The sequence below is a fragment of the Zeus faber genome (assembly GCF_960531495.2).
Source record: "Zeus faber genome assembly, chromosome: 5".
Taxonomy (NCBI): Eukaryota; Metazoa; Chordata; class Actinopteri; order Zeiformes; family Zeidae; genus Zeus; species Zeus faber.
This window is the reverse complement of record NC_137192.1, coordinates 4,411,474-4,422,377: the sequence shown is the minus strand read 5'-3', so window position 1 is coordinate 4,422,377 and position 10,904 is coordinate 4,411,474. Positions and strand designations below refer to the sequence as shown.

The window sequence follows — 10,904 nt, the reverse complement described above, 5'->3', positions numbered from 1 at the left end:
CATGGTTGGTTCAACGGTTGGTTCTGATACATCGCAGACATTCTCTTTTGGTGTGAGTCGCAGTACTATTTTAAAGTGGGGAAACGGCATTTGAATATAATGCTGTTCCCGCGTGTGGCAGATCACCCTGCCTTGACGCCACACACTATAACTGCCATGGAGAGTAGCCTGGTACTTGGCTGAGCCTATAGCCTGCTGCGTGCCCACACTGTTACCAATGTAACATCTTGCAATCTCCTCTGCTACTGGTAAAGTTAAGGACGCTACAAGAAATGAATAAAACATGTTTAACATTCATTTGGTGCACAGAATAACGAATATGTGAATTGTCACTGCTGTCTCTGCTCTTACCATCTGCAGTACTTCCTGGTTGGGAAGAAAAGTCCCTGCCCTTTTAAGAGAGAATCAGAATGAAATGATTAAATGTATAGAGCACATTTTATTAAATGTGTAGATGTATTTGCTAATAACTAATGGTATGGCCTGAGGCCTCTTAATTCATGACCTCCCTCCTGGGGTCCCAATTCTGTGAGCCAATGGGGTTTGAGCGTCACCTCCCTCCTAGGACCCCTAGTTCTGTGAGCCATCGCCCCCGATGGTCGGAGGATGTATTGTAGCTTGTTTTTCCAGGTCATAGGCGCGAAATATAATTGCATGAAAACGATACATCAGAAATTGAATTAGAAATATGAAGACTATATATACACTGTGATATATATTAAAAATATTTAAATACATCAATTAGTTATTTAAATAATTGACACGCCAAAACAAATAGCCATGTTCATTAATATATTAATGTGTGAGTGCCTTTTCAACCATTCCAAACTACTATTATAAGGATGAGCTCTGAAGCGCCACAAACTTCCATCACATTGATAATTCTCATCCAGTTACAGTATGTAAAAAAATTGAGTTAAAAGAGTAAAAAGCTTGCGCACGCGGGAATGTCAAGAGTGTCTCTGCCTTCCAAACGCAAACAAAATAAAATTCCCAACGACGTCCTGAGGTTCGTGTGCTTCCAGCAGTTGTACTTCTTCCTTTTGTCTTGATCCCAACACGAGGTGGTGGCTGGACGTGGACACACCAATCCTTCCGTATAACTATGACATGGCAGCCAGGGCCATGGAAACCACCGTCTTTCCTGCAGGCTCGGTGCCACTTTCAAATCCTCATGTCTATAGAAACAAAGCGTATTTTAAAATACAGTGGATTTCACAACTTGCTAAAATGATTTGGATTGTTTCTCACAGGCCCGTAGGTGTTGTTTGTTGTTTTTAATACCAAACTGGAAAGCAAATTGTACACTTTTAAGCGGTTATACAACTTCAATAAGTGAAAATAGTGTGACCAAAATGAATTGTTTCATTGGGTGTTAAGAATCTTGATGGATAATCTTTAAAATTATTGAACAATGGAATCATAAACAGAAATTCCATCATAGCTATGGCAAAACAGTCCAGTGCTGGACAACAGTCCATGTCCGGTCGACGCACTGTATTTCCCTCCGACAGTAAAGCATTTAAAACTAAACTTGTGTAAGATCAGATAGCCTGGTGTAGTGTTATAGCGCCCTCCCGTGGCCATGTTGGATTATCACATTTTCATCCTCACAACGCTCATGCCAAAGTATTTATTTTAATTTGATATTGACTTTGATCGATTATTGATTCATCAAGAGCATCCCATTAGGGCTGTGGTGGGAAATTATACTAATATATTAATAGGCTAGCAGTCTGATCCTTGAATGCCTTTTCAACAATAAAGCATTGTGAATACAAGTTTAAATACATTATCAGCGTTATTGTAATATTTGATGACAAAGTGGTGTGCTGAGCAGGGAGAGAAGGGGAGCTCATACTCAAACCCCATTGGCTCACAGAACTAAGAGGCCTCAGGAGAGAGGTCTGCAGCTGGACCCTTCTCAAATGGCCTGCTCCTGACCAGGCATCTGTTGCTGTGGTAACCTAGCAAGCATCTTTTTTGGCGGGATAGTTTAAAGTTGCAAAAGCCACTGACCACGTCCAGGTCCTTTAGGATTGATACAAATTCACCATCAATAAATAAAGTCTGTTTATTTCAAGACGTCCTGTAGGGCGTTCCAAGTGAAAGGCGCAGCATTCCTTAAAATCGTTTTTCCCCAATTCTGTCCAGACACAAGGAACAGACATCAGTAGGAAGCCCTGAGATTGCAGGCCATGATGACCTTGACTTTGAGACAAATAAGTGCTCAGGTAAGTAGGAGCCAGCCTGAGAACAGGTTTGTAAATTAAGCGCAACAGTGGGTAACAGTAGCATATAGTGTACAATGGTGTGTTGGATATTGACGGCCAGTAAGGAAACGTAAAGCACCGTGATCCAGCATCGTAGACATGGTTCACATGCATTTGAGTAGTGTAGGTCTCCAGCATGGGCAAGAAAGTTGCAGATACAACTTACGGATACTACCTAGCAGAAAGAATAAACGTGATTTATTCCTATAGATCCTATTTACTAATTGAATTGCGTTTTAGGAATCAGTTAGTCTAGTTTGTAGTTAATTAATAAGGGATTGTTCGAGTTAGTTACTGACCAGTCAGTACCTATTCTATAGTATAGAAGAATTCCTATTGAAGAAAAATCATTTTTGAAAGACAGTTTGTTGTCAATGATTATACCCAAATTATACCTCAATCTCATTTCAGGATTCAAGATGTTTATTTGTCACATACATATACATAAAAGCATACATATATGTAGTGAAATGACATTGCAACGCACCCGGAGATTATGCACAATAAGTACTGACTGGTCAGTAACTAACTCAAACAATAGCTAATTAATTAACTAGAAACTAGACTAACTGATTCCTAAAACGCAATTCAATTAGTAAATAGAATAAAATATGAGTAAGAAAAGTGATATATACAAAGAAGGAATACAAAATATAAATAAAAGCAATAGACTTGTATATTTATCTATGTATATACAGATATGTGCAGTTAAGTGGCATGTGAATAAAGTGAGGTAGTGTGTGTTGGGTTATACAGTACAGTATACAACAGTACAACACAGCAATACAGTAACCCAGAACAGAACAGCAATACAGTACAGTATGCAGTACAGTATGCTACATACAGTACAGTAAGGTAGTGGAGCCTATGTGTGTGTCTCAGTGAGGGCCCCTGGTGAGTTCAGCATTGACAGTTCTTATGGCTTGCGGGAAGAAACTCCGTCTCAGTCTCTCTGTTCTCGCTGTGTGACTGCACTCAGTCGGCCAAGTGCCAACGGCCAACAGCAGCAGCTGGAACAGTCCCTTGTTGGGGTGATGAGATCCTTCATGATCGCAGCAGTAGCAGGCCCTGCTACTACACCTCCTGGTGTATAAGTCCTGCAGGGAGGGGAGGGTAGTTCCGGTGGTACGTTCAGCTGAACGCACCACCCTCTGCAGGGCCCGCCTGTCCTGAGCAGTACAGTTCCCAAACCAGGCAGTGATGTTGCCTGTCAGGATGCTCTCCACTGCTCCAGAGTAGAAGGACTTGAGGATCCTCACCAAGACCCTGAATTTCTTCAGCTGCCTGAAGTGGTAAAGATGCTGCTTCACCTTTCTCACCGGAGTGTCTGTGGGTGAAGTCCATGTTAAGTCCTCCGTGATGTGGACTCCCAGGTACTTGAGGCTGCTCATCCTGTCAACAGAAGCCTCATTAATCACCAACGGCGCGTGCGTCCTCGGTTGTAATGCTCTCCTAAAGTCCACAATCAGCTCCATAGTTTTGCTGACGTTCTGGAGGAGGCTGTTGTCCTTACACCAGAGTGACATGTTATCCACCTCCTCAAGGGAAGGCCTTCTCGTCGTTGCCAGTGATTAGGCCCACCACAACGGTGTCGTCAGCAAACTTAAAAGCAGACATAAGCATAAGCATATTCCCTCTTCCATTTTATTTCATTTTATTTCTATTGTATTTTATTTTATTCTATATATTTTTATTTTATTCTATAAGTATTCAACTTACTGTATTACGTTTTAGGAGTCAGTTAGTTGGTCTATTAGAAAGAATTTTTTTTCCTAGGACATATTGTGTGTTATCACCGGGTGCGTTGCATTACATTTCACTGCATATATGTATGAAAGTATGTATATGTATGTGACAAATAAAAATCTTGAATCTTGGAATCTTGAATCTTGAAAAGGTCAAGGGCCTATACAGCAGACTATGAAGAGCAGTAAATAAAACTGTCATGAGCCCAAAGATGGTACATAGCTTTAGATAGGTTGTAACCTATCTACACAGGTTATGTGTGTGTATATACTGTATATATATATATAAACTGTATATGGAGAATAGTATAGGTCCAGGCACAGATCCTTGGAGGACCCCCTTGGAGATGGTCAAGAGAAGAGTCATCTGGACGCACACATTGGTATCTTGGTTGGAAGTTCGGTCTAGATCGAGGATCGATATAAAATAAATTGACCAACGGGAGAAGCACACAGGACAGAGCTGTAACAAAAAATGCAATGACTCCTTTGTGGGTTTAGTCTTGTGCCTTGGAGCCATGGGTTTGGACCATATGCTGGGAAAGACGAAATCATGACACATAACAGCCTCACTTTTTTTTAAATACAGTTTTATCAAAAACAAAAACTTTTCCCATCACACAGTGCATCAGCAAATTAAAGCTCCGTACCATAATTGAGCTGCGCATGAGACACTGACCCTGGTTGCACATCATGGAAGGGTGAAAACCTATTGAATTACACACACTCATTTACTATAAATAAAATAAAGACATGTACAAAATCTTGTTAGATAAAGCCTTAATTATTTTATTTTGGCACTCTAACTTCCTTCATCTGGACCTTCTCATCTCTTAGGCATGCTGTCTACTCTAGACCTAGGGTGTAATTAAAGCAATGAGAGGAGCAACGACCGACGGAAAAATAAATTAATATTTAGTCATTTATTCATTCATATTAGAACGTGCTTGTAGCTCATGCTTGGTTGTAAGGAGGGTTGCACCTGATCTTGTTCAACCGGTTCGCCAAGATGGAGAACTGTGCCTCTCCCAAACTCCCATTAGAGATGAACTCCCCTTAAGGGGAGAAACTTGTGTAATCCTATAATGTAATACTGTAATACTAGAACAATTCACAAAACATGTCCTCCAGGTATTGACATACAGTGTAGAATTTGACTCCTGTTCTCTAGGATACCCCACCTTTTTTTTGGGATTTCTCTCATATCTAACTCTTGTGAACGCCGCTTAAATGGCGGCGCATTGGTTATCTTGACTTCATGTTCCTGAGCTGATGTTTGAAAGGGAACATGATTGAACGTGCATGGCTCATGGGTGATCACAAATTAGACTTAAGGTACGAGTCTGTTGAGAGAGATAGGAAGGAAAATGAAACACTTCCATGTGTTGTCTTGGCAAACCTGAGACTGGCATTTCTGGCCAGGAATGTGCGTTACTTACTGTCATCTGTCTCACAGAGTTACCTCCTCACAGTATAAGAACAAAAGGAAAACCAAACCTAGTTATACAGAACAAGCAACGTCTTTCTTCTTAAACGTCTTTATTGCTTTACGCAATATTTTATGCCACTGTGCTTTACGGGAGCGAGTGTAAACAAACATGGAGGGAAATTGCTCATTGGATGGATTATTACAACATTTGCCTGTCTGCGACCACGCCCCTACGACATAGGGTGAATGTGAGAGCCCCGACAAACGCCTTCCCATGCTGCACCGCGTGACAGAAGCTTTGCCATGTGTTTTCCTTTTTTAATACAAACTATTAATTGGCTATACAGAAAATGTGCTATATCGCGATATATATCCTTATCGAGATATGAGATCACCTATATCAGGATAGAAGATTTTGGCCATATGGCACAGTTCAATGTTCATTGTGTAAAAGTGTTCTCGTAGTGCATGTAAAAAAATGACTGATGTTTTCCCTCAAGCAGTATATGTGACTTTATGTGTTCTTCTAACCCTCATTGTGAGCTGTATTGTCTGAATCAACTACAACCACAGAAATAGAATGTGACAAAGACTTTGCCACATTACATTATGTTCTATGCACGCACCCCTCTCGCCCCACCTGCCCATCCACCTCCCATCCTTGCATGATTGGACGATTGAAATTTTGTACGATCGGCCAAGCTTAGTTTGTACGACTCGGTGAAGCCCAAATGTAGACCAGAACTTAGTGAGAGCCGTACATGGGAATGGATTTTTAGGGAACATGGTTGAGGCAAACACAATTGTTAACTGGAAGTTCCATGCCAATGGACGCCAAATGTCTTGGGCTTAGACTGTGTGACCTAAGAAGCAGGTCAAAGAAGGGAGGGCCTGAATTGGGAGGGCCCAAAATAAAGATCTTGAACACTTAGTTTATGGCACACACTTTCATTAATGCCAGACCCTTAGTTTTAGGGGAGCAACCTCATAACAGGTCCACCATTGTCCATTTAATTCCACCTGAACTCAAAATATTTCAGCAGAATCACTTCATACACGGAGAGAATCAAAATCACTCTTTTGCAGCAGCACCACCATTCAACAAAGAGTACCCTACCCTTCTTCACATTGTTTCTACATTTGCTGTCTTACGGCCTTTGCCACAAGCTCATGTGCATGAAGAACAGTCTTGTTAATTATGTCACACTGCAGTCTATTTTATCAAGAAAGTGAAGAAACTGTCTGGGCTTTGGGCTTTCTGTTCCATTGTTACCAAAACCAAGCTACAAATGCAGCAGACAAGTAACACAAGTAAGCCGATGAGAGCATACATCACGAATGGAGTAAACTCTTCAACAAATAAGATCAAATATGTGAAGAATTGAACTGTTTCATAAAAAAAAAGTAAACTATAAAAAGTCAACAGTGAGGTCATGGAGTGCTGTCGGCTCTGTTTGTGTTGCTGAGCTGACTGTCTACTCTCTGATATTTCAGAGATAGGGTTCTCCTGCTCCTTCTAAGGACACTGCAGCATTCCTCTCCACTGTGCACCCTGAAAAAAACAAGGCGACGGACGTATAGACACTTGACACAATTTTTTTTGGACATTTCTGCAAAAAAAAAAAAAAAACGTTTATTTTGGTACATTGATCAAACCCACCTGTTGGAACGGAGATCCCTGTCTATTTCCTCCAGAGACTTCCCCTTGGTCTCAGGAAGCATCAAGTAGAAGAAAAGGCAGGCCATCGCGGCGGTGGTGCCGTACAGGAAGAACGCGCCAGACAGCCCGATTCCATCTGTTGACCAAACAAAACGGCTCATATTGGGCCGATCACCACTAGTCCCACCGTGATTGAAATTCTTCAATCAGTTCTCAAACCAGAGACGTTGGTGGAAGTCTACTCACCGATAACATTCAAAAAAGTGAATGTGACCAGCAGGTTGGCCGCCCAGTTGAAGCCGTTGATGAATGCGAAAGCCCTTCCCCTGACGCCAGCCGGAAATATCTCACTCAGCACAAGCCATGTCACTGGGTAGAAGGATCCAAAAAGTGCATTATGTAGCCAACAAGGAAACAATGCATTTATCTGCATGACTTATTTCAGAGTGAGTACATACTCGGTCCAAATCCAAAGGAGTAAGCACAGACAACAGCCATCATACACAGGAGAATGATCCAGTTTACGACTGCGCCTTGCATGTCTGCAGAAGGTCCCGTGCGGGGGAAGTTGACAGTTTCAATTGGTTTCAACCGGTACACCAGCGCCTTACCCAAAGGCCCGCTCTCCCCGAGAGACTCATTGAATAATGTCCGATTGTCAAGGGCCGAGTGAGGTTGAAATGTTGCGTTTGTGCCGCCGTTATCAAAACCACACATCCCGTTGGTGCCGAGCACCGGTCGTCCACTGAGAAGTCCGATGGTTATCAAACACACAGCCATGATGGAGCATCCCCCGATTAGCAGAGGCCTCCTGCCTGCCCGGTCGGCGAAGACCATGGAGATCAAAGTGGCGAGCACTTTCACCAGCCCCAAGCCCACTGATGCCAGCACCGCAGAGGTGACGCTCTGGAACCCCACTGAGCGAAAGATGGTGGAGGCATAGAAGAGAACATTGGGCTGGCCGGTGAACTGCTGAAAGATCACCAGTCCCAGGCCGATGATAGTTCTGGTCCTCATGTTGTCTTTACGCTGAAAGAGGTACATGATATTGTCGTCCTCATTTCTGGTGGATCTGCCAGGGCTGTGGTTGTCCAGTTCATGACTTTGAGCTGTGTTCATAAGGTCTCTTTCGCTTCCGCAGAAATTTGTGTGGCTTGAGAGCTCCTTGCTGCCCGACGGTAGAAAGGATATAAAAGCAAGCTGCACCGCTGTCGGCGCTATGGCTAATCCAAACATCACCTTCCATCCTCCGCCTGTGTCAGACAGGGCATAGTTCATCGCGTATGCCGCCAGGATACCCACTGTAATCCCGGCTTCGTACAGGGTGACCAGCAACCCCCGGCGTTCTGCAGTGACCAGCTCGGACACCAAAATGCAGCAGGACATGGAGGATATGCACATGCCGAAGCCCACCGTGATCCTGCCGGTCACCAGCACGGGGTAGGAGCTGCTGAGCAGGAACAGGCTGCCCACCAGGATCAGGACATTACTGAGGAGCATGGACTTCCTGTGTCTGTAGCGATCGATCAAGCAGCCGCCGACCAGGGAGGCCAACAGTGCTCCCACCAGCAAGGCGCTGACCACCACTTCCTGCTGGACGCATGAGAGCCCGAACTCTGCCTTAAGCTGGAGCAGGGCGCCCGAGATGATCCCCAGCTCATAGCCGAAGACCAGGCCACTTAGCGTGGACACTGCACTGGCCAGCCACAGCGTGGAGCAACCTGGGGGGGAGGAAATGACTTAATGATACCTTAGGAGTAGGCTTTGGTGAGTAGCAGCAAAACTAAAAACAGGCATTTTCAAGACTACCTGATAGTTTTATATATTAAGTCTCAACTGGGAAATGCTATTGATTCATTACTCAAACTACTAGACAATCCACTGGTCTTTAGATCTCATCCACCTTTGATGTGCACTCTCATTCAAAGATATGCCAATGAGTCTAAACAATGTGCTACCAAATGCACCCGAAATCTAACAAATCTCATTGTTCACCTTATCTTCAATCATCAATCCGAATGCATTTTGCCTTTGACATTCACGCAGGCATACTGTGACTTCACATTGCGATCAATGTTTTTGTTGAACTAGAAAATAAACATAGATTGTTCCCATACTCTTCGCAAAATGAAGTGACTTTAAGTGTCACTTAAAGCACGCTTGCCATTCAAAATCATATTCTTGGGACCCACTTGAAAATTGAAAAAATAAATATATATAATAGAGAAAGAGAAAGAGAAAGAGAAATATATAATAACCTACCCATGTTCAGGTCACTTTTCGGGACACAAATGTGTCAGTTAAGCCAAGGCGCAGGTCCAGGCCGAGGTTTGTCCGGTTTGAACGACATCCTCTATGAGGTTGGACAAACAAACAAATGTTGAAAGCTTTAAACAATAAATGTACGTCCTGGTTGATTGCTTTGACTGGCAACCCAGAAGGAGCATTGTGTCCCTCACTGTGGTTCACGGACCCGACAAGGGAGCAACACGAGAGCCCCGTTGCCACGACAACCCTGATTGCCCTGATTTCATTAGGTAAACCACTTGAGGTCGGCACAACAAAAATCCAGAGCTCTGTTTGGTGGTGATATAAAGTGATATAATCACCCTGATTTGACTTAGGGATAAAAATGATCAAATATATGTCAGGTATATCTTACAGTCCTGCATTTGCAGAACAATGTAAGAATCTTTGTGATTGTGCTCACATTTATTTGAAATCGCTTTAAGTATATTACATTTCTGAGACTTTGCACTTTTACTTCACTACATTTTAAGGTAACTACAGATTTTTACTTTTTACTTGACAACATTCCTAACATAGTTGCATAACTTTAGTTGTCAGGGTTAGGGTTAGGTTTTTGGAAATGTGAACTCTTTTTTTTTATCAACAAGCCTTCTGCCTGTTGGTTGGTTTACCAGTGTTTATACAGAGAGATATGGTTAATTTGTGTGTGTGTACGTACTGTATGTGTCCAGCTGTTTTTCATTTGGTCTGTTTGTATGCACGGTACAGACAATCCCATTCTAGTAACTACATTATTACTGTAGGTGCATAGATACAACAGTGATTCTGTCTTTTATAAATGCATTTACATGAGTATGTTGATTGATGCATCTAAAGATCCCATGGTTCTCACAGTGTTTGCTGTCATTCAGATCTTGATCTTTCCCTTTTAAATTTATAATTTTTGACTCATATTTACAAACTGAAAAAAGATAGTCGTACTTTATTGTATAGGCTCTGCTATGTCAGATCACTGAATATGCAAGTATACTCTGATTTTTAATACTTTAAATTGCATTGAAGTGCAAGGACGCGCATACTTTTACTCAAGTAAAAACGTTAAGGACTTCGAGTACTTCTTCCACATTTAAAAACAATGAATAACTGACCAATGTGATTGTATTAGATATTATTATATCCTAACGACACTTCATTTCATGATACACTGACCTTCTCTGTGCCTGGGTTTAAGTCACCGAAACCGGTTCTTACATTATTCTACACATTTTTCGACCCGCGGTCTGTGGGGGTGGTCAAACGTCGCCGCCTGCAGCGAAAAGGCACCAAGACGAAACTACAACACTATTATAATGTATTTCAATTAAAAAGGCAGCAGTGAAATATGAAATCGGTGGTTGTTAAAAGCGCCGCGCCGTTGCGTCCGCACCACGACTGGCTTTCCTTCAATTTAGTTACAACTATTTAAAGTATGCCAGTAAAAAAGTATGTCAGTAATGAAGTATGTCAGTTATAAGTATGTCAGTTATAAAGTATGTCAGTTATAAAGT

The 10,904-nt window shown here is 42.3% G+C and overlaps 1 protein-coding gene across 1 annotated transcript; it reads right to left on the bottom strand.

Annotated features, from left to right (window-relative positions):
* Positions 1-6,878: 6,878 nt before the first annotated feature.
* slc2a10 (solute carrier family 2 member 10) lies at positions 6,879-9,373 on the bottom strand (the record flags this gene model as incomplete). Its single annotated transcript, XM_080000421.1, has 5 exons — positions 6,879-6,999; positions 7,108-7,243; positions 7,354-7,476; positions 7,566-8,828; positions 9,370-9,373. 5 exons carry the CDS (start codon positions 9,371-9,373, stop codon positions 6,879-6,881), a joined length of 1,647 nt encoding a protein of 548 aa, XP_079856547.1.
* Positions 9,374-10,904: the final 1,531 nt, after the last annotated feature.